The sequence below is a fragment of the Anolis carolinensis genome, chromosome 1 (assembly GCF_035594765.1).
Source record: "Anolis carolinensis isolate JA03-04 chromosome 1, rAnoCar3.1.pri, whole genome shotgun sequence".
Classification (NCBI taxonomy): domain Eukaryota; kingdom Metazoa; phylum Chordata; class Lepidosauria; order Squamata; family Dactyloidae; genus Anolis; species Anolis carolinensis.
The window spans coordinates 274,228,390-274,253,568 of NC_085841.1; the positions used below are offsets into that span (position 1 = coordinate 274,228,390).

The 25,179-nt window shown below is 37.9% G+C and overlaps 1 protein-coding gene across 2 annotated transcripts in view; it reads right to left on the reverse strand.

Annotated features, from left to right (window-relative positions):
* The window catches only part of scube2 (signal peptide, CUB domain and EGF like domain containing 2), a 49,766-nt gene that overhangs the window by 16,396 nt on the left and 8,191 nt on the right, over positions 1-25,179 (reverse strand). The window contains exons 3-14 of one of the 2 annotated variants that reach the window (XM_062977915.1): positions 23,679-23,804; positions 20,600-20,734; positions 12,980-13,105; positions 11,660-11,776; positions 10,621-10,710; positions 9,038-9,154; positions 7,930-8,052; positions 6,795-6,911; positions 5,534-5,656; positions 4,421-4,531; positions 3,156-3,242; positions 1,511-1,615 (exon numbers count right to left, since the gene is read on the reverse strand). In XM_062977915.1, the coding sequence (XP_062833985.1) occupies positions 1,511-1,615; positions 3,156-3,242; positions 4,421-4,531; positions 5,534-5,656; positions 6,795-6,911; positions 7,930-8,052; positions 9,038-9,154; positions 10,621-10,710; positions 11,660-11,776; positions 12,980-13,105; positions 20,600-20,734; positions 23,679-23,804 (1,377 nt within the window). The remainder of the gene's footprint in view (positions 1-1,510; positions 1,616-3,155; positions 3,243-4,420; positions 4,532-5,533; positions 5,657-6,794; positions 6,912-7,929; positions 8,053-9,037; positions 9,155-10,620; positions 10,711-11,659; positions 11,777-12,979; positions 13,106-20,599; positions 20,735-23,678; positions 23,805-25,179) is intronic. The other variant, XM_062977946.1, reaches the window with a different exon arrangement.

The following is a 25,179-nucleotide window of genomic DNA, read 5'->3' on the forward strand; positions in this document are numbered from 1 at the left end:
CAGCCAAGAGTGCACAAGGCAAAATTCAGTGCTGGGTGGGGGCTTAGCACTGCTAAAATTAGTTTATTTCAAATTGCTTCCAGGCCCATTCCTTTTTTACCCATGTGAGCCTACTATGATAAACCAGATCTTCCCCAGCTGGTGCTCTCCAAATCTGTAAAATTATGATTCCCATGATTCTTAGCCAAACTAACGATTGGGTATGCCATCTGAGGACTATGAGAACTGAAGTCCAACATATCTGGAGGATGAATGGTGAAATAGGCCTGATCTACAATGCTCAAAGGTCCAGCTCTCTATAGGCTGCCAGAACCTCAATCATTTTGCTACATGGCTACAAGTCTGAAACTGCATTATTACATTGAGTTTGCATCATGAATGTGCATATACATGGACCCATGAAGTCCTATTTATGCTTTATAAGAATATGTTATGGGATGGTGGGAAAGTCCTGTCAGTTCACATTTTGATATCAACTTATCAAGTTCATACTTCCCAAGTCAATAGGTGAACTGGAAGGGAACTGCCTTTGTGATTCGCAGGTTCCTGGATTCTATGAAACAAGTTATTTACATTAACAAAAAGAATGCGTAAAATAAAATTATGTAGACATGTGAAAACGTCTACAGGAATACAATAATAAAAACTCTTTGAAAAAATGTGCATATTTAGGGGGAAGTAAATAAAAATGTATATATTAAAATAAAATGTACAAAAATCCTCATGAATTCTTACTTGAATGCACTTTTTGTTTTGTTTGAGGTGGGTAGAATGGGGATGAATTGCAATCTCATACAGAAACAGGATGGAACAATTCTAGAAAAATGAGAAACTCACAGAAAATGAAATGGATAAATTAATTCATCCTTTGTCACTAAAACAACTGCCCATTGATGTATTTTAGTATGTTTTATAAGCAACTAACTATCTGGTAAAATTTTCAATGGCTCCCGAAATATGGGCTGAGATGATCTGATGCATCCAAGCAAACTAAGAAACATTCAACACATAGCCTGGATACACTAAAGAGTCACACACAAAACCCCTTGTTCTAGAAAAGGAGTAATCTATGTTGCTCTATGTAGCCCTAACAGCGCTCCATGCAGTCACGCCGGCCACATGACCTTGGAGGTGTCTACGGACAACGCCGGCTCTTCAGCTCAGAAATGGAGATGAGCACCAACCCCCAGAGTCGGTCACGACTGGACTTAACATCAGGGGGAAACTTTTACCTTTTTACTATGTAGTTCTATGTGTGTGTTTGTTTTTTATAGTGGCCCGCACTGTAACTCTTAATGGATAATTAAAAAGACATGGAACTTGCTAGTAGCTCTTCAGTCAAGTGGAAGGATGGTATCAGAGCTGAATAATTTTGTTTAACCAGCCATGTGTCTATTATATATGATCAAGATATAGCAGTACCAAAGCCTTTAATTTACAAATCTGCAGATGACACCATTGCAACACTATTAGCCTGTTTTAATTACATATACGGTATGTATTTTCATACCTGGTATTATGTGTTGAACAGCTTCTTGAAACATCTTATGCTTTTTCAGGTTACATTTTCCTTCATTAAATTTAAAGGTTACACTTGTCCTGACGGTAGAAAGATCTTAGGAAAGAAACAGTGAAATAGTTACTTCCAAATGCAAAAAACTTTTTTGCCTAAAAAGCAAGCAGGTAACTAACACAGGCCCCTTCTGCACCACCCTCTATCCCAGGATCTGATCCCAGATTATCTGATTATCTCAGATTATTTGACAGTGGAGACTCATATGATCCAGTTCAAAGCAAATAATCTGGGATCTGATCCTGGGATACAGGGCAGTGTAGAAGAAACAGAATGTCACTTTAATTTTACTCATTTGCTTAAATGTTGATGACACCTCGTTTAAAAGTAATCAAATGAGGTGTCATCAACATTTAAGCAAATGAGTAAAATTAAAGTTACATTCTGTTTTGCTCAGACAGTGACTATAAGATAACACAAGTGAAACCAAAGTTAGGCAGCAAGACAAAATAAAAAATTAATTGAAATTATATACTGAAGTCATAGGAAACTGAGCCTGGAGTAGGTGAGAAACTGGTAAACTGCATTCATTCTATTCTAGATACACCTGACTTACAGAGACTAGACAAGTGTAGAGCCCTTAAAAGACACTTCACTAAATTCCCCCCAACCCTGCAGCCCTGAGAACATTTAATAAGAGCTGCCAGCAAATGAACCTCCTATGTTGCTCCTTCTCTTTCATCCATGCATGAACTCTTCTCTAGGAATCTACACAAGACTGCTCCAGCTCGGCTGTCCAAAAACTACCTAATAAAAACCCTTTGAATGTGTTTAAAAAGCACAACAACAACAACAAAAGAAACGTGCTGTTTGGTCCATTAGATTAGAGTTTCTGAAACCTTTTCCACCCGTGACCCCTTTCTACCCGAGAAAATTTTATGTGGCCCTGGCTATATAGGTATATAAAATAGGTATAAAACTCAAATAGTTACTGATAAATCAGCATTTTCAAGGCATGCTAAACAGGCTGGTTTTTCTTTTTATGAAGTACAGCTGAAGTATTTTCTGCAGAGTCCACTGTAAACACTGCATATTGTTGCTAACAGATGCGTGTAAATATCTACATGGCATTCAAACACCTTTTACTGTCACAAAATGTTTCATGGACTCAACATTGATCTAAGACAGTGGTTCTCAACCTATGGGTCCCCATATGTTTTGGCCTTCAACTCCCAGAAATCCTAACAGCTGGTAAACAGGCTGGGATTTCTGGGAGTTTTGGGCCAAAACACCTGGGGACCCACAAGTTGTGAACCACTGATTTAAGGGGACCCCATTTGGGGTCAGGACCCACAGTTTAAGAAGTGGTATCAAATATCTGCAAGCAACACCGCCTTGCTTTCTAAGAAGAGATATTCCTACTTTTTCTCACCAAAGGAAGAACACTTCCTCTAAGATGGTGCCTGCTGCAACACATAAAATCAACAAATAAAATCAAAGATAAGCATTTTGTGCAGAACTATAACTTCTGACAGATAGTATATTCACTGAACAAGATTTAACTTGCTGACAGCTAAACTGCATCCCCCTTCTCTATGCAATCTTTTAAACCAACAAGGAAACCTATTTATCAGAGAATTACCTAAAATAGCAGACTCATTTGTATTCTGTTTTTTCTTCTTAAGTGGAGAAGGACTGCCGCATTTTAAAGTGTAGGAACCATCCAGGCCTAAGAGACAGATCATAAAGCTATACAATAAAACAGAAACACACGCTAAAGCGCTGGTGAAGTATAATATTGGAAACACTCTCATGTCTGAAGTGTCTAGTGCCTCAAGGCCACAAACACTGTAACCTTGACTGCTTACTTGAGTTAATTAGTTGACGTTCACTAGCAATTTGGACATTGTTGTTTTTCCATCATTAACTCTGGAACCCATTGCTTAAAAAACATTAAAGTCTCTCATTAGATTGTGGCACTGAAAGACTTTTTTGGTATTACAAATGATCCAGGACTAGTTCTATTGACTTATATGACTATTAAAGAGGAAGAAATCATCACAGGTATCCTTCCTAAGATTGTATGTACTAATAAGAATTGTCTCAGATATGAATAGTCTTCATCTCAATTAGCTACTCCTCTGGTAGCTTTTGGAGGGGAAAGAGTTCTCCCTCTCTATTGTCCTAACACATTGGAGGACAGTATAGCAGAGAACAGGAAAAGGTGGGAGATGTAGTGCTCCAAGGGGTTTCGGAACTATATTATGCCAGTTGCCTATGCTGTAACAATGGGCAGCCACCTGGGAGTCATAATGATAGCACAAGGCAGACACTCAAACTCAATATTTATGCAAGCATTTCATTCAAATTCCAAATGAAGTTAAAATCAACAGGTTGCTTCTTTTGATAAATGGTTGACAGAGGGTAGCCTTATCTCCAAGTAGAGGTCCCTGCTGCATTATCAGACAATTCATAATTCAGAATAACTCTATTAGTTAGCATACTGCTAGCGTAAGAGTAAAATATATTCTTATCACCATTGCCATGTCAGTATTTTAAAAATCTACAAAATCCAACCATGCCAACTAAACATCTGTGTTCTAGTTAGTTATCCTGGCATTTCACTTTATAAACATTATATGAACACAGTATACTTTCAATATTTTATAAATCAGATTATGCATATAGTAGTGCTGTGCTTCATTTCACTGGCTCCTGCCAAAGAATGTTTACAAAGAAGAACTGACACAAATTTGTGAAGGGCATAAATACGACTGAATGTGTATATAAACACATTTGAATTGAATTTAATGGCTGTTATTTTTAAGACTTTCCAAGAGTTGCATTTTTGTATTCTCCATTTAGGATGAATAATATAGCACATCCACTTTGTTCTACATAACTTACCAGAGATGAAATGGACCTCAGAAGAACAAATTAAAAAGCACCTATCACTTCCACTGGTCTTAATGCAGTGCAGAGATACTTTAGGTGAAATGACATCAGGCCAGGACCTTTCTATTGGGCAAAACACAGACACTCACAGAAGAAGAAAACTAATTGCTGGTGCAGCTCCATAATATAAACATGAACCCACACATTGTTACACAACCAACTATCAGTCTGCAATCTTATTATTAAGAATAAGGAGAAGAAAAGCGTAAATATCATATTTCATTTCTTTTTTCTGCAAACCATGAAGTATATTTTTATGCAGACAACCACAAAAGAAAAAAGAGTCCAAATTAAAAAGCATAGGAAAGAAAGCATCAAAGACCCGAAAGTATCTCCTGTTTTTTTTCATTGGCTTTGACAGTAGCCATACTGGCCAATTAGCAGGCTGGAGACACAAAATAGCTTTTTTAGAGAACTGAGTATGGCTGAAAGATGAATAGATATAGTTCATGCTAAGTTCACTTATTCCAGTTTGCCTCTGGTAAACAGGTACTATGATATTTGTATTGTTTCAAAACCTGGTTAGCCAGATGTCAAAGTGGGAATCAGTGTCTTGGAGAAGCATTCACCCTTTCTGACTTTCCACATTTTCTGTATCGCAACCTAGAACTTAATTTGCATTGTTACCACTTTTTGTACACAAAATACTCAACACTGTAAAGATACCAAATATTTTGTTTGTAGCATAAAAGTGAAGTGAACAGAAGCAAATAGATTTTCATTGTGCCAACTTCACAATGTTGAATATATTTCCTATAATCAATCAATTTCAGTTGCCAGTTCTATCATAACAAAATATAGTAAAGTCAAGGGGGGTATCTGTATACTTCTGCCAAGCATTTTGTAAGAAACATATGTGCACACTATGGGAAGTGCACCTTCTGTCAAATTGCCTTCAGTTCTCTTTTAAAATATTGTCTGTCTTCAGTCATGGCGACAGGGGAATGTTAATATATGCTGATCTGTTCAATGGAATTAAGCTGTCAGAATTTCCACAAATGAATGGCCTTTAAGCAAACCATAGTCTCAAAAGGAAAAAGGAAAAAATAGAGCTCTGAATCTTACCAACGCAGTCCTTTTTGTTCCAGTGTAATTTGTGACCAGCATTACAGTGGCACTGATAATTCCCTGGTGTGTTTATGCATGTGTGCTGGCATCCTGCATTGTTGATACTACACTCATTAATATCTAATTGGGGGGGGGGGGGGGGGGGAGAGAGAACAAAGAAAATGTTTTCAGAAAAAGTCTTATACACTTATACACAGAACTACATAACCTAGGACCTAAATACCTAATACGCTGGTTCTCAACCCGTGGGTCCCCAGGTGTTTTGGCCTATAACTCCCAGAAATCCCAGCCAGTTTACCAGATGCTAGGATTTCTGGGAGTTGAAGGCCAAAACATCTGGGAACCCACAGGAAGTCTTTTGGAAGACTTTTGGAAGTCTAGTAACACTTACTACAATCTTTTTTAAAAAAAATTAATCCACAGAAATAAAAGAACTCTGGGCCTAATAGGTGAGGTTAGTTAAGATTGCAAACTGACCTGAGAAGGGATGTGTTCTGTAGCATGCAAACACTCACCCTGAAGGTTTGGGTTCCCTATCCTTCAGCCAAGGAACACTCACCAAGACTAGTTCTTCTCTTGAAACAGATATAATGTTTTATTTGGATTGGGATGGACTCATATGTGTAACTCCCATTGCTTTTACATTTCCTGGCTGCCTCTTCCATGCTCTGTTTATTAGTGTAAAAGCCCTTAGCATAGCAAACACATAGCTCCAGATGGGAGACTGTACCTTTTTTAATGACACCATGTTCCTAATATCTCTACAGGCAAGTTTATGACTACAACATACAGAGGTAAACCAGTTACTTTTTTGTTTACAATTGCAAGAGATTCTAATTAATTTGCCTCAGAAAACAGATACACCTACTTTCTCTTCTTTGAGTTTGGCTTGAGAAAATCTACTGATTAGCAAATTTCATTTATTGACAAAAAATAGACAACTTAATTTTAAAGGTAAGTACCGTACACTATATTGTGCAACCAATAAACATTCTGGTGGCAGCCATTCTGCCAAATCCAATTCTTAGTACCTAAGTGTGGGACACAACTATTTGTTCTAACAATCACAGCTGCAATAGAAGTCAGAGGGGGAAACTGCTTAAGCAGAAATATAGAGTGAAAAATGTCAGATTATAATTCATGTTAACCCAAAAGACAAACTACGTCACTGGTTTTAAAACCAAGATTTCCATTCAATGTCACAACCAAGGAAGTAACACTTTTACAAGGACACCAGCGATACATTATATATACTGACCTCCACAATGTGTGAAGCCGTAGAGTGTGTATCCTTTCTTGCATGTACACTCAAAAGTGCCTGGATGATTGATGCACATATGATCACATGTCCTTTCAAAGGAACATTCATCAATGTCTGCAGTATTTAAGGAATACTTTATTATTTCACTTTGCACAAAGAAGGCATTTATGATCTAGAAAAGCTGGATGAAAAGCAAAGCTAAACTAGCACTTTACAAAAACACTGAATTTGTTAATCTCAACAAATGGATCATAAAGCCAAGATCACAAACCAAAGAACTGAACTGTTCTTTTCCCATTTAATTTTTTTTATGTTTTCTTAGAGCATATCTAAATGGACTGTATAAACCCTGGCAGGCAAGATTAGATCTCATGGCATCCACAGAAGGTTCTAGCCTTTCTCGTCCCTAAGGAAGGGCAAGGCTGCTTCACACAGTTTTGCCCTGCGTTAAGCAAAGTCGGTAAAAGCTCTGGAACCATCACTGACATTTGCAAAGGCAGCTACATTTTTCACAGAGGGTATAGGGGAAAACAAGGAGTGATCCCTTCCCCTCTCTAGGTCATGCAGGCACCCTTGCAAATATCAGTAAAGTACTCCACAGCAAGCCCAGGTTTCCAGCCCATGTAGATGCATTTTTTGACTATTGAGAACAAATATTATGTTTAGACTAACTCAAGCCAGCTCCACAGATTTACTGAATAGCAATACCAACCATTTGGCTTAAATTCTTGTTCAGCACTAATCTAAATGCCATTTACTGGTAAGAAATAAAGCAAAAAATTGTAATTTTTTCATTGAAATTAATGGAGATAAAGAATATTAGTAACAAAGGGCTAAACCACATGAAACACATCCCACATAAAGCACAGGATTATTTCTGAATTATTATGAAGGTGTACACACAAAAAAGAAAAGTGCCTGCAATTATTTCAAGTGGCATAAGGAGTGTGCTGGTGAACAGCAGTTATATAATAGAGAGACAGGCAAATTCTTTTGCAGTTAAGTCACTTTTTAAAAGGAAAATAAATGCAACTCAGGATCATTATTTCTGGATTACATTAGAAATACATGACATCTGCTTTCTGAAACCATTAAAATCATGTTTAATTTGTATTGCTTTTCAGCTACCTACCTTGACATAATTTTTCATCAGATAACAATTTAAAGCCTTTTCTACAGCTGCAATCAAAACTACCAATTGTGTTTCTACAAAAATGATCACATCCACCATTATTGGCCTGGCATTCATCAATATCTGTAACAAAAAAATGGGAAGAATGAGTAAGATGAAAAACGTGATTTTCTTTTCTTTACAGACCCCAACCATGAGGCTTAAGCTTTTAGACGATCACCAGTATGTATGTATTGCATTTAAATTCTTAGAATCCACCAATCAAATGACTTAAAATTCTAATAAAATGTTTTTGGAAGTATTTAGTGCAGTTCTTAAATCAGTTCTCTGCTGATCAAACTAGTAATTCCTAAACCTGGGCTCTGTCTCAAAATTGTCAGAGAGGAAAAAATGCAAAGCTATCTTAAATTTGAGACACCTAAAACTTTTTTATTTTGATCTACCATATTTCTTATGAGTTATTTGTGCATTCATTTTAGTCGTTGTACCACTTGTATACTTATTTGTATTTGATTTATTTGTCTTCAAACCGAACATTGCAACATGGAATAGGCAAGCATGCAGAGAAATAAAAATGCGAGAATAAGCTGATCTGAGGCATGTTTACTTTGTGTTTTAGACCTGTGTGTCTTCCTGAATAATCAAATAATAAAGGGCTGTGTTACATCTACAGCCCTTTACTAACAGGTGGCATTTACACAGATAGTACTGTATTAGCTCAGTTCCATGCAAACAGAGACTCCTCTCAGCAAAATATCATCTACAAGTTGGCAAGAAAGGTGATTTGGTAAGACTGAATACAAAAAAAAAAAACATTCTTCTTTTATACACACCTTTTATATTATCTGAAAATGGAAACTATCAAAATGGCCACTGGTGAATCAGAAATGAGTTTTCCATTTCAGATTTTCCTTTCTCATTGGCTTAGAACAGGAATGGACAATTAGAGCCCTGCACATATTGCATATCATTATAATCCTAGCTAGGATAGCTAATGATGAGGAATTATGGGGATTGCAATCTAACAATGTCTAAATAGTTTTGGGGTTTTTTGTAATGAATCACTTGCCGACAACAAGTATTGCATACACAATAACTCATGTTCTACCTTTGCATGTCTTCCCATCAAACTGAAGTGTAAATCCAACAGGACAGCTGCAGTGAACACCTGTTGAAGTGTCCTTACAAGTACGATCACAGCCACCATTATTGACTGCACAAGTTTCTGAAGAAAGAAATAAAAATAGAAGAGAATTTAAGAATACTACATGGTATTTGCTGGTTAATGTAACCTGGGAATCACACCATCTACTCTCCCAGTTATGGTGCTGCTTCTGGTCTAAACAGGAAAATTGTGGTGACGGCTACTCTGTGATTCTTCCTTGCTGCAGCTGTTAGGCTCTCCCAGGATGGATCAAGCTCTCACTTTAGTCTATCCTTGGAGAACTTTTTAAAAGTACTGACTCCCCTCTACTTTTCCTGCCACAATGCTGCATCTAGTCTGGATGAGAATATGGCAAAGCCAGAGACAAGCAGTTCCCCTTTGCCATTCTCTCCATCTTCAAGCACAAATCTTTGTCACTACATACTAGCTCAGAAGCAATAAGGAGAACATATCTCCCAATCCCCCAGCTAATGGACACACCAGCCATCAAGTTCCCCATCTGTTTCCTCTCCCTTTCACCTTCTCTGCTCCCACTTGGTTCCTAAGCCATTTCTTTCTTCCCTCCCTTGCCCTGCTTCCAGAAGAGCCTTTAAAAAGCACCAGGTCCCTCTACTTTTCTCACCATGGTGTTTCTTCTGGACTGGGCAGGAAAAAATAATTGCCACTGTACCTTAATGGATATAATAGTGAAAGCCATTCTGTCTGTATGTATTACTTCCATTACTTTTGCAAAGTAAAAAATTTTACCTTCAACCTAACCATGGGTCATATTAAAATCTCTATTTTTGACCCTAAAACTTGCCCTCATCTTATACATGAGTTTGACTTGTACACAAGTACATACAGTAGCTTCCTTTCTAAAAATAAATCCGTAAGCAAACGCAGATTCAAAGGTAACTATAATTGCAGTTGTCACACAAGTAGAAAGCAACCATTACTCAATGCAAAATTATGGTTGCAATTGCATACCTCTGTGACAGTTAACAGAAGAAAAGAGTATGACCTATGGTTCCCATAGGCACCACTCAAGGGAACACAGTTTAGCACTGCCAAGAACATTACATGCCAAAAATGTAAGTGGAAGGGTGTTTACAAAAGCTGAAAATAACTATGGGCAGAATCTAGTGGTACAGCTCTAAGTGTGGAACTAATCAATCTAGCAGAAATGGAGAAGAGTGACCCATTTCTCCACTTCAACCCCCTGAAAAGCCTTCCAGGGCCAGGCTATGGCATCAGCCTCATCACACCAGAGCATAGATACACTTTAAATCTGGTTTCTGCCTCCTGAAGAATTTTGGGGTTTGTAGTTTAGTGAGGCCCAGGACCTGTCTGGCTGAGCAGTATAAGGCACTTCCCTAAACTACAAGCTCCCGAATTCTGCAGGAGGCCGAAACGGGATTCAACGTGGATCCATGCTCTAGTGTGATGAGGGAAGCTACAACATCTAAATTGGGAAATGGGAAATGGTATTTCACATAGCAAAATCAGGAATGGAATTGCCATCACTAAGAATTGAGCATTTTTACCCATAAGCAGTCGTCGCTTCACCCTCTTGTCCACATCAGTTCCTGCAGTGGCATTGTTTTCAGAGACATCTGTTGCAACCTCATCTCTCTCTTTAAAATTGAAAGGAAAAAGAAATATGAGAAATAGATCTGCATGCAGTGCAAATACTCTTCCAGGCGATTATATATTATGGTGTAAGGGAAGAAAACTGTCTACCAGATCATACAATTGATTCACAACTGTGGCCTAAATCAAATTGCTAGGCCCAACTAAAACAGATTTGTTGAATCAATAGTTAAATCCTAAGTCAACACTTAGGTAAATCTCTTTATTTTTTTTTCTTCCCTTAGGCCAGGGATGTGCATATTCCAGAACACAGAGGACATCACACCACCATTTTTAACTAATGAGTTCTGCATTTTCAGTACTGTAATGGTGTGGATATAGAAGGAACTCTATTTTAGTGGGGAAGGTCTATTTTTCTTGCAGCTGTGTGCCTTAGTCACTTGTGGTAACTCTAAGGTAAACCTATAATGGGGTTTTCTTGGCAAGATATATTCAAGGAAGAGGTGCCTTTCCCTTCCTCTAAGGCTGAAGGAGTTTGATTTGCCCAAGGCCACCCAGTGGGTTTTCATAGCCAAATATATATTTGAACACAGGTCTCCAAGTTCAAACTCAAACCATTACACTACATGCTTAAAATAGTGTTTGTATTTTATTTTACTGTGTTTAACCTGTGTTTAACATGTGTTTTAGCTGCATTTTATTCAGTGCTAGTTTGAGCCAACCTAGGTCCTGCTTTTGAAAGAATCCAATAAATATGAATCCAATAAAGAAATTAAAGGCATGAGTAATGTACATTCAGAACTACTTTCCTTCCAAAACAAAACCAAGCATTTAGGGGTGTCAGTTTGAAGAATAAGTTCTCAACATGTATCAACTTTCAAGGAAAATAATCAAAACAAATCACTCATCCAGAAGTGGCAAATGTCTGGTTAGGAAAAATGTAGCATTTTAGTTGAAAAATTGTAGCTGAAAATAATACAAGTGCTCATGTACCAAGACAAATTTTTCCACTGGGATGTATTATGTATTCGGGATGACATCCACAGATAGGGCCAACATCTGTATCTTCGCATGAATGCTGGCAGCCACCATTCCCATGGTTGCAAGTCACTGAAAAGAAAACAGACTGCTGAACTTCAGAAAAATGGTACTTACAAAGTTTAAGAAAATTTGCAGTGGAGAAAATGCCACTACCTTACATATGTCATTTTTGTCTTCCATATAACTGGAAGGCCTGTGAGTTAATTTTTTTTTAATCACCTGCTGTATACGTACTTGGACATAATTGTGGAGTTTGTTTCCAAAAAAATACCATCTGAACAAATTTTACGGGAATTGAAAAAAAAACTGTGCTGAGAATATGCGCTCTTGAAAGTAAAATTGTCCAAACCCTGTACCGGGGTGATTTGATACATTTGATAGTTTTGATCTGTACATAATATCCTACTCTTAGCCAACAATGTGATGCCACTTATCATCATTTTTCAATTTATTTATTTATTTATTTATTGGTTTTGGTACCTTTTGGAAACAAACTCCACAACTGCCAACCCAAAATTAATTACAATCAGGAACAGGAAACAGGTACAAGTTTTATTCACCAGCATTCCTGTTTCTAACAACTTATCTAATTTTAATATAATATGATCAATTATAGTATTCACTACATTACTACAGTGTGTTAAAGTGCTGAGCTGCTGAACTTGCAGACCGAAAGGTCACAGGTTTGAATCTGGGGAGCAGAGTGAGCTCCCGCTGTTAGCTCCAGCTTCTGCCAACCTAGTAGTTAAAAAACATGCAAATGTGAGTAGATCAATAGGTACCGCTCCAGCAGGAAAGTAACAGAGCTCCATGCAGTCATGCCGGCAACATGACCTTGGAGGTGTCTATGGACAACGCCAGCTCTTTGGCTTAGAAATAGAGATGAGCACCAACCCCCAGAGTCGGACACGACTGGACTTACCGTCAGGGGAAACCTTTACCTTTACCTAAATTATAAATATTTTCATTCAATGGCTGAGGAAATGCAACCATTTCTGGTAGACTCTTTAAAAAGCAATAAACATGTGATGTCATATTCCTGGTGCAAATAAAACATATGTCATCATATGTGCCTTAAATCTGTCTATCTTTAAATGGTCAACAAGGCTCTTTGTTGGTTTTCGTGTTATCAGAGTTTATTTCTGCCAAATGAACTTTTAAGTAACAGCATCCTTAGAAAGAAAGCCTCACTTTCACAACTAAGAATAGAAATGTCTGAATTCTACTTGCTCACTTAGGGAAACCATGAAGTAAGTGAAAAATGTTGCATACAAATACAATCTCTCTGGTTTCTGGCCAGTTCAAATCCAGGTCTGCATTCACAGGCCACTCCTCCTTTCGGTGCTTCTTTGCAGATATGTGCACAGCCATGATCTTTATTCATACAGCTCAGACCTTCTGCAAAAACAGTAAAAGGGATACATTAATGTTCTTTGTGCCTACAGCAGATGACACATGCTAGATATGGTTCCCTATAGTATTTCAATAAGCACCAGAAACCATCTAAACAAAAATATCCCTAAATAAAATTTATACTGCAACTGTTGAAGCTTAATATGCAATATCCCTATTACTAAGTCTATTCTTAATATTTTAATCTGTCATGTCTTTAAGGAACACAAAATGGCAATAATGAAGGTATGACCCAGCTGTATCTTCACAATTTTATTGCAAAAAGGCCAGGAGAGAGGAGTAAAATAGATAGGTAAGCATACTGAAAACTATTCATAGCAAGAGCTAGACCAATACTGCAACATATAGTAATATGAATGTTTCAAATGTAGACATTTTCAATCAGCATGTTTAGCTAATAATTCAAACAAAGCGGGGAATCTGCTGACAGAAATTATGAATCTGAATAAATCAGTAGATCAACACTGTCACACAGATTTCCAATTAGATTTTGAAGAGAAAACTGGGTATCCAAAAAGGCCTTGTCAACTGTGGACATGGCAACAATATGGGAACACTACAGGATTTACATGCAGGTGGTGCCTCTTTTTCAACACCAGTAGATATGGACTCTGTCTCCAGGCCTTAACTGTCCAAAGCAAAAGAAGTCCTAGTTTCAAACTGAACAGATTATTATGGATCTGATCTTAAATCAAGCTCTTGTCAATGTTTCTTTACCTGATGATATTTTTGCAAGGTTAAAAGCAAGGATAATCTCCATCTTGGAACATGTGTGTATGTGTGTGTGTAGGACAGAGGGAGGGGAGACTTAAGGTTATAATCAGGTCTCCCATTCAAACTAGGTGGATTCATTATTACATCACTGCATCCTCATCAGTTAGCATTCTCTATTCTCTATTCAACCTTCTGACCTCAGAAGCAGATCCAAAGCTAGCTATATTTAAGTACTGTTCTAAAATAGTACCAAAACTATAGTATTAATGCACTAGTCTCTTTAAGGCCACTTCACATTGATATAGAAATATAGTTCCAGGGTGGGTAAATGTGTCAAAGAGATATATGTCATCACACTTTTAAAATAACCTGCAATGTTTTTGGCCTTCAACTCCCAGAAATCCTAACAGCTGGTAACCTGGCTGGGATTTCTGGGAATTGTAGGCCAAAAACATCTGGGGACCCCAGGTTGAGAACCACTGCTTTAAAAGGAGATGCAGAAGTCAACTAGGCTCTGGATCATTTGCCCCAATCACTGGCCTTGAGTAGCACTCTAGAGCCAGATTCTCAACCCCAAACTGAAACACAAGAGACTCCCCTCCCTCAATTGCTCTTGGAGATCAAATGGCAACAATCCCTGAGCCTGGTTCCGGCACTGGGCCAGAACACTATCCTCGAGCTCCACACTCCATGGAGTTGGTAGGCCAAGGATAGCAGTATGCCTTGCACCAGGAGCCCTTGAAGAGCTGAAGGAATATCAGGCTCCAGAGCCGGAGGCTATCCCTGAAAGGATCCCCACTTTGCAAGGAGTGAAGTATCAGTGGGAGCTTCAGGATTGGATCATGAAAGTCTTCAGGCTACCTTCAGGCCCTCCCAGAGCACGCTGCTCACTTGGAGCTCTCCCAGGTGCTGCACCATCTAGCCTGCCTGGCCACGCAAAACTCAGGATTCTTGCTTTCCCAGCACCCTTCACTCCTCTTCAAAATAAGCCACCCCAGGCATTAATTGAACTTGTGGAAACAACAACTTAAAAGTAGTAACATTCATTATTTTTTTGTTTCGTTTTTAAATAACTGCCAGTTTTGCCTATTTTCAACATTGTAATGAAAACAAAATAAACATTAGAATATTTTCAGAATGGGTAACCATTACATTGTTGTTGTTAATGTCAATTATAGATCTCCCTTCTTCATAAATGCTCATGAACATTTTCTTTCATTAATATGAAACCTTACCGAAAATGCCACATTTAGGTTTTCTTTTTAAATTACAATAACATGTTACACACTATTCACAAATAACAAGTAACAGTCATTCATTAAACAGCTGTCCTTCTTGAGGAATGCTCAAGTTGTAGTACAGTCTCCATTATTATTTTCGAAAAACTGCCCACTTTAACAAATAATAAAATTGGCAGCCTTTAGAAAATAATAATGGAGACTGTAACATATATGCTAAATGTACTATTGTCACCACATTCATTGATATGTCATCACTTTGCAGTAACAGTTGAGCATCCCTGATTTTGAATTCTAAAATCCACAATACTATTTTCCTAAAGAAATTGCAGCATTGTGAATGTCAACAAACCTATTTTCTTGCAAGAGACAATAGCCACACAAAATGCCGCTGAAAACTCTGATTCATCTGAGGATTTTAAACAGAACCCAAGGAGCTAGTCTGAGGGAAAAATATATGAATATATGAAGTCCACATTAAGAAACAAAACACTATCTCAAGGACAACTTTGTTGTTCATGGAAGCAGATGGGTGATTCTTTAAAAAATTATCACATAAAAAACCGTATTGTTAGTGCATTTGATTCTGTTGCTACATCAAAGACTCACAGATGTTGTAGACCATAGCACCTAACACTGAATACAGGAAAAAGTGTGAATCAGATGAAATCTGGTTACAGCCATATGTTTGGATTTATCTACAGATCTGTTCCTTACTAGATTTCACTCATCTTTTTGTTCTGCAGCCATATTACCATCTCAAGAAAATAAACAGGAATTAGCAATGTGTTCCTGAAGTTCTGTAACATTTCAATCAAGCATGCTCTCTTCTTAACACCCCTATTTTTGCCTCCAATAGACTTTCTTGAAGAAGGCGGCTTTGAGCAACAAAGGAATAGCTGCTACTTTGCTTTGATTATTCTGCTCTACTGGCTTCTTGATTCCTTTCCCACAGTGAGAAAACTAACAAGACAATGATGCCTTCTACCCAGCAGAATACACAAAAGATGCAAAGATCGCCAAGGGAAAACTGGCAATCACTATTATGCTGTCAGTCAGGCTCTGTGCACCACAGAGCACCACAAATTAGCCTTATTAACTCCACTGTTTTGTGGCATTTGAAATCTCCAGCATGCCTTGTGATCTGTCTGTTAACTAAGAGGTGTTTAAAAAGCATTAAAGAGAATTAACAGCTTAGCTTCTGCTAACAGTGTAACCTCTTTGTGCACATTCAGAGACCAATGGAGACATCATTCATTCAGGTGCTTTGGCAAAGTTCACTGAACCCACACTCTTCAAATACTGAATTGGTTACTTGCATAGTTCTCCATGCGGAGAAAATTTTGAACTCCTCATCTGAGAGCTATGGGAAGAAAAGAAGGCATTCCAATGCATAGCATTTTAATAACATGCACACTGTTGCGTTCAATGCCGTTGGACTGAAAGGCAGTTGCTCAAATATATAAACTTATTTATTATGATTTTTATTATCTATGACAATACAATAAGAAAAACAACACAGATGAAATGGCGTAATTAAAGCTAAGAGGAGAACTAAAAATTTGAAAGACATTTGTATCAACTCTTTGGGCTGTTATTAGAAAGAAAAGTTGTATTTGCTAAATATAATAAGTCCTGCTTACAATCATGGACCTATACATAATGATTAAAAACCTGGTTTTGGTCAGGTAAACAGAAATATAAGAAACAAGACTGGAGAAGATAAGAGAGAGACAACAGGCAGCAATGAGGGAATACTGAATTACGTTTATCTGTAGAAGCTGAAAAAGGAGATTGATTTTTCAAAAAAGCAAACATACAGTCACACAAATGGCTTGTTTAGACTCTGAGGAGTTCATTTAGCAAGCAGATGACACACAGTTTCTATACTGAGAATATGCTGCCATCGGTGTTGGTATCACTATGAGTAACTGTTGCACAGTGTTGACAGAATTCACGCTATATCATTTTGAAGATCTTCTAGCAAAGGGTTACCAAAATACAAACATGTAGGGAAAAAGAATTTCCAAATCAATACAGCACTTGACTACCATAATTTCTGGGACTATCAAGTTGATTTAATGTTTCCACAGACAAAAGAAACAGACACAATAAACTGCACAGTAAAAATAATAACATCAAACTTTATTCTTTGGAAGACTAAATTGAATTATACCAGCTGGATGTTAAAGTGATTAAAATAAAGATCAGTAACATTGACATGTTCTAATTTATACTTATATACTTATATATGAAAAAGAAACAATTTCTTGATTGTATTTTACTTTTATGAATGCCAAAGCCAGTCAATTGATTCATGTCAAAATAAAATAATTGTGCAATCTATTTGTATGCCAACTCCCAGATAATCCCAAATCAACCACTTATCTTCAGTTACAATTAACTTGCAAGGACTCTGAACAACTGTGAAAAAAAGTTCCATAAAGAACAAGTTGCAGATATCTGTTGGTTTTTAATGTATTGTTTTTGTCGGGAGTTAAAAGAAAGATTAGGAAAGAAGCTGAAAAAAAAACCAAATTTGGGAAAGGAGAAAAGATGAAGGACGAAAAAGGGAGCATTCAGGGTACAAAAAACCAAAAGGAGCCAAATGGAAAAAGGATAGGAGGCGGTAGATGCAGAATATGTGCCTTTTTCCTGTCCTCAGCTCTACAGTTTTTATGCTTGTCTACATTATAGGGACATGTGCCTCTCCACCCCACCCAACCTTCCAACACTCCGGTAAATATCTAGTTGTACGAGATACAATGCCTTGCATTTTCCATACAGGGCTGCATTAGCATACATCTGCCTGTGTGTTAGAAGTTGGGGGGGGGGGGGGATTAGGAGACATATACATATCATAGGAAATCAACAAACACACAAGAATCTAATGTATACTTGGAAAACCTAAAGATATTCATGCCCCAATAATTTAGCCCTTTGGATAGGCAATGAATCCATATTTTCTTTCTTCCCAATTCACTTCTCTATATATTTGAAGCCCCCAGTGGTTCAATGGGTTAAACTCTTGTGCCAGCAGGACTGCTGACTAAAAGGTCAGCGGTTCGAATCTCCTCATGTGGGGACATGAGAGAAGCCTCCCACAGGTTGGTAAAACATCAAATATCCAGATGTCCCCGGTCAACATCCTTTCAGATGGCCAATTCTCTCACACCAGAAGCGACTTGCAGTTTCTCAAGTTACTCCTGACACAGAAAAAAAGCTTCTCCATATCTCTCTTCTTTCATATCTTCTCTTTTTCCCTCTCCCTCAAAGCAAAATGGCCCAAACACCACTCACTTAATCTTAGTAAAAGAGTTTCTATGGGCTTCAATAAGCTGTATTTCACATTAATTTATACACAGGATTTCCAGAGATTTCATACATTTCAACTATATCATATTTTGCATATTGGTCACTTAAGATACACAATTGCACTGTGTGTGTCTTGCATTTTTGTGTGTATGCATACACTTATTTTCACTTTAATTTCTCAAGCCGTAAAGGTTTATTTGTTAACTTTCTTTCCTTTTCAAATGACATGTTTTCTTTAAGCACCGCTTCTATATTTATCTTAAACTTTCTAAATCTATACATTTTGGCTGTGTTAAATACTAACTAACCACAGCTTCAGTGGAAACTCCCTGACTTAAAACTACTACTTTCAGGTTATTGCCCCAGGGGTACCTATAAAACTTTTATGCACTGAAACCTCTCATTTGGCATCAAATTTCATTTCTGCAAAGTGGAGTTATTTCCGTTCTTTAAGACTAGATCCTTTAAAACATCTCTCCTTCTCCAGCCATTAAAACCATTTGAGATAGCTTCACAGGGGATGGGAAGTGCTAATGTTCTTTGTTTTTAAAACCCCTTTTCTTCTATATAATACAAACACTCTTCAAATAGAGAGGTATCAATCTTTGTTTGCTTGGATCTTCATCCAAGAAATCTTACAAATAGCATCTAACAGAAGCTAACTAGAATATCTGCAATCTTCTCTCTTAGTCTTCCTCCTTAAGACTCTGGCCATGCTGACTTCATGATTTGAACATTAGGTCATCCTTTACCTCACCTCCTCCTCCTTTTCTCCCCAACTACTTTTTGTAAGAACTAGCCTGATAAGGAGATCTGGGTACCTCAAAGGCTTGCACACTCTCTTGTGATAACAGCTTTACACCATACTAAGGCAAACCTATCACAAGCTGTTCATGTCACAGTTTGTTCGGAGATGGGATGGTTGACATTTGTTGTCTTCTAAGGATGAGAGCGTGTGACGTGCCCAAGGCCAACTTGTGGATTTCCATGGCTGAATGGGGATTCGAACCCTGGCTCCCAGAATCGTAGTCCAACACTCAAACCATTACACCATGCTGGCTCTCTAGAAAGACAGTTCATAGCAAGTAGCATCGGCAGAATGAGAACTAACATACATCTATACCTTTAATGGTTTTATAAAAAAGGAATCCCATCAGTCACTGTTTGTCATACAATGAATTAACACCACATTACCTGCTTAAATGAACTTTTATATACAACTACTGGAAGATACAGCAGCCCTCCCAATTTTAATTGTGCCAAGACTACTAGGTAGTGGTGGGTTATGGTTAAGTAAGATTATACCACTGGCCTTATGGGAGACAGTGTGTTGTAATGGTTTGAATGTCAGACTTTAAGTCTGGAGACCAGAATCTGATTCCCTGCTCGGCCATGGAAACCCAGTGGGCAACTTTGGATGAGTCACACACTCTTAGCTGCAGAAAACCGTGTAATACCTTAGGGCAGTGGTGTCAAACTTGTTCCCCACACCCACCCCCCACACCCACCGCCACCCCAGGTGTTTTGGACTTTATCTTCCAGAATCCCTGACCATTGGACAAGCTGGCTAGGGATTCTGAGAGTTGAAGGCCCAGAGGACCACAAGTTTAACATTTCTGCCCTAGGGTCACAGTAAGTTGAAACATCTTGAAGGCATCCAACAACAACAACATTAACCTATGCTGAGCAACACTGGCCATTCAGCTCTCTACATGCTGACAAAACAGATTTCTGCCTTCAAAATATTTATCAGTTTCCCTTAACCCATGGTGTCCACACTGATACCTAGTTTCAACATAATGCTGAATAGAAAAACAAGAACACAAGCCTGGGAGATGTTATGGTGTTAAATGCTGGGGGTTAAGTATCTAATGTCACACACAAACTGTACAATGGATTTCTAGCATACCTAACAAAACTTATTAAGGAACCCAGATGAAAAGCTTTACATAAGAACACAGGAAGCTGCTTTAGACTGAAACATATTAGTGATTCATTCAGAACAGTATTCTTAAGGCAGCAGCTTGCCAAGATTGTAGACAGGCATTTTTCTATCCCTATGTAGAGATGTAGGAATCAAACTCATATACAACAGGACTCAAAAGGCTTAGTTCATTTAAATAAAAGTAATCACTTAGCAAATCTACCAGAGAACTTGATTCAGACTTGTTGGGGAAACAGCGGAAAGAGGAATCCAAAACATAGGTTTTACCTTCTGAGCGGTGAATGCAGGTGTGTTGGTTATCACTGAGGAAAAACCCATCATTACAAGAACACTCATAGCTGCCCACTGTGTTGACACAAACATGTTGGCAGCCTCCATTGTTAAGCAGACACTCATCTGTATCTGAAAAATAATAAGTAGAAGATTGGTACTATCAATTTTTGGTCATTAAAGCTGCACAGAATATGTTAATTAAAATCAGGACAAAAAGGCATCTATTGTGTCCCAAAGGCACATAGTCTTACTATCTTTGTCTTTAGACACAACAGGATCCATTACTGCAGTTAAAATTTACATGATTTAAAAAATATTTGGACATGTTTACATACTTCATATTTTCTGATGAGCTAATAAATGGAATTTTTACATAGTCTAATAGCAACAACTAATATTATAATGGCTGCATAGCTTTCAAGGTGTTGGATGTTGTAGATGTAAATAAATAGAAGCTTTACATGGCTTCTGAACCAAAGTTTACCCTGCAGTGTAATAATGTGACACTCAGGTCTGTGAAATAAGGAACAGTAACTTTACTTCCATTCAATAGGTCAAACAGAGCAACAATATATACAGTAGTCTCTCTGGCTTCTTACAGAGAACAGAGGGAATAAACAGCTTTTAAAACAGTCTTTAAATATGCCTCATTGCCTTATAAATGATCAGGCTTCAAAGAGTCAGAAGCCATTAATTCCCTAGCTGTTACCTCTTCGCTCTCTGAGGTAAAAACGTCTGCACAAACCGTTTCTCTCAGCAGCAAGTCAGAGGCCATAGCCAATCAGAATGTTGGCTCCAGACACGTTTAGCCAATCAGCTGCTGACACGTCTTTCCAGTCAACCCATTACATCATGGTGCCTTTTACAAATCCCCACACAAGGTTCCAGACTATTATTTTAGGTCTACCTATTATACAACAAAACCTTTATATTTAAAATTTTTGTTCATTTAAAGGTGATGAATTCTTTGTTTGATCAGTGCCAAAAGGACAAACTGAATTAACATCTGCCTAAAATACACATAGTTTTTATTTAACCCACTTTTTTCTGAAATAATACATGCAGAGGTCTAATGTACAATGCTGGATCTTGCACAATACTAGTCAGCAGCTGGTTAGTCTTAAGGAAACAGGCAAATAACAGGATAAAAAGTAATTGTGTCAGAAAATCATCTGGAGACCAAGAGCAAAGAAAAACAATTTGCCATGTAAGGTCTAAAAGCTTGAATGCCTCAAAAAGTTAATCATTTTAGATACTTCCTTCATGTTTTCAATCATAAGCCAAACACTAGAAAGTGCAGGAATCTTATTTTCTTTTTTAAAACGAAAGCTGAGCTTCTCAGGAATCAGACTATTACATGCAAGAAAGCAGAATCTCTTCAAAGCTCTATGTACACAGAATTGGTGTGGGGTGTTATATTTGACATCTTTGATCTCTACACTCTGCCAAATATTGCTTTAGGCAAGTGTCACCACTCCCCTAGAAGGCAACTAGACTAAGAAGGCAACTAGACTAAAGTCTAGTTGCCTTCTTGGATTCCATTTGGAAGTTGCTGCTAATCACACATTTTATGGCAAACCTAAGGGTCTGGAACTGAAACATTTTTAGAATGGCATGTTCCTACAAGCAGCTGCAATTCTGTAACGTCTTCCTCCCTAAAATATCTTTGTGAAGGATATAAGAGAAAGATAGTACGAATGAAGTTAATTGAATCTCACAGAAAACAACATGGGAAAACCATCGTAACCTCCTAAGTCTTGAGTGATTACTCAAATTAGTCATTATTTCTTTAAAAAGCAAAAGCAGAAATATTTTAGGTTTTGCAATGTCTGCTATTTTGGTTTCTTGGAAGAACTATCCAATAACTCTCAAATCGGGTTATTACACTGGGAAAAGTAGGAGAAAGAGTAAGGAAAGCATGAGGACTGAAGCTTGGTAGTTTAGTTTAAGGGCATATCCAGATAAGAACTTGACTAATACATAAAAGATCAGAATCCCTGCCCAAAAAGAGACTGATACATCTATTTTTATATAATATTTCCAAGACTTTTGCAACAGTGAACTGACTCCGTGAAAGATAAAAATAATCAACAGCTAATTGTGTGAGCTTTATATTGTTAAAAAGAGCACAACAGTAATGGTATTGTGCTGGTGGGCCTTCCCTAGACATCTAGTAAATATTGTTACAGTAAGCAGTAACAGGATCAGGTATTTATGTGTGTATTAAAGAAAACCTTATGGTGTTAAATATTTTGAGCAGCTGCTGATGTAGGTCAGCAAGCAAGCTTGGACCACACCCGGTGGGGTATAACTGTATGGATGATAGAATACAGTTTGTGACGCTGAATTAACAAGAACTTAACAGCAATGCCCCTTGCTATGATGGAATAGCTATTTGTTTTATGTTCTACTCTTTTGGATGAAGAAGCCTTCCTCTGTGCTGCTTACAAGGACTATGTAAGTTTGCTGAGCTATTTGATTTTGTATCTCTGCTGACAAGAGTAAAGATTTTTGTTCCTTTTCCCCTTGTTTGTGTGTCTTTTGCATTGGACCTGACTGATATCTGCTTATGCGCAACAAATATGACTGGATAAATGAGGAAAGAAAAACAGGTGGTCATTCATATGTTGGACTGCAGCTCCTAATATCCCTCATATTGCTGGCTGGGAACTGCAGTCCAATAACATTTGGAAGGCCACACTTCTGAGACAAGCCTTAAGTTTCCCATCTGTGAGGCAGTGCATTGGTCTGATGTGGTACAGCTCTATTCCACAGTCCATAGAGAGCAAATGCCAAATGATAAATGATAAAAAACAGTTTAGATTATTTCAAACTACCATTGTCCAGCCACTACACTGTTTTAGACCTCCTGCGAAAGTGTAAGGCCTAAATCCAATTATTAGCTCTAACTTCTGTAGAACACATACTATATATATCAAGTAATCACTTGTGAAAATCTCTTTGATTCAACAGGTCCATTCTAGTTGTGTTTAACAATGGGATGTGGACCTATATGCTTTACTTTGCTGGTATTCAACATTAGTTTTGGCATTTTTTGTAGCAAATTCCTTACCGAGACAATTATGGCCATCCCGAGCCAACATGAAGCCATCATAACACACACAGTGGTAATTGCCCAGAATGTTGAAACATTCATGAACACAGCCTCCATTGAAGTCATTATCACATTCATCAATGTCTGGGGAATAAAGGAAAAGACAATATGATGGATGTCTGCTTGTTTGCTGCAGACAGGTCATGACAAGACTACATCACATATATGCCAATAAACTACAATCCTACCTTTTCTTTAGAAAGCAATGACTCAAATTTCATAGAGTAGAAACAATATCTCATCAATAACAAAATATATTTAACTCCTTCTGCATCAGTCTCTTATCTTTTACTTTTTTCATAAGTGCAGATGAGAAGATATTGCATCAGATCCTGAAACTTGCATGAGTTAATGTGGTATCAGAGATGGAGAAGAGATAATTGCTATTTTCGCATTATAATAAACCTTATTTGTATTCTGCCCCATCTCTCCACAGGGGACTCAAAGTGGCTAACATCATAAAAGGCAAGCATTACATGCCAACAAATAGATACATGCATACATAACTTAATAAAACATGTAAAGAAACACAAAAGCAATTCCATAATTTAAAAATCATAATTAAACAATGCAACAGTACCACAATGAATAGTGCACATGATGTTGAAAACCATATTCCTATTTCATTCCATATTTCTTAAAACCTATTACCATTAGGTAAAGGTAAAGGTTTTCCCTTGACATTAAGTCCAGTCGTGTCCGACTCTGGGGGTTGGTGCTCATCTCCATTTCTAAGCCGAAGAGCCGGCATTGTCCGTAGACACCTCCAAGGTCATATAGCCAGCATGACTGCATGGAGCGCTGTTACTTTCCTGCTGGAGTGGTGCCTATTGATTTACTCACATTTGCATGTTTTCGAACTGCTAGATTGGCAGAAACTGGGGCTAACAGCAGGAGCTCACCCTGCTCCCAGGATTCAAACCACTGACCTTTCAGTCAGCAAGTTTAGCAGCTCAGCGGTTTAACCTGCTGTGCCACTGGAGACTCCAATTATTATTATCATTAATGATCTAATAAAACATAGTATCAGGAAGTTCAAAACTCTTAATGGCTCGAGAAAGCTGGAAAGACTTTCAGTGGCACCTGTTGTATCACAGAGAGGATATTTTTCCACAGAGTAGGTGTTGTACTCTCACCTTATTAGCCAGGAGCCCCCAGATGGCGTAGTGGACTAAGTGACTTGAAGGTTGGGTTGCTGACCTGAAAGCTGCCAGGTTCGAATCCCACCTGGGGAGAGTGTGGATGAGCTCCCTCTATCAGCTCCAGCTCCATGCGGGGACATGAGAGAAGCCTCCCACAAGGATGGTAAAAACGTCAAAAAACATCCAGGCGTCCCCTGGGCAACGTCCTTGCAGACGGCCAATTCTCTCACTCCAGAAGCAACTCCGGTTGCTCCTGACACGAAAAAAAAAAAAAACCTTATTAGCCTCCCTAAAGCCATCCAAAGCGCTAATGAAAA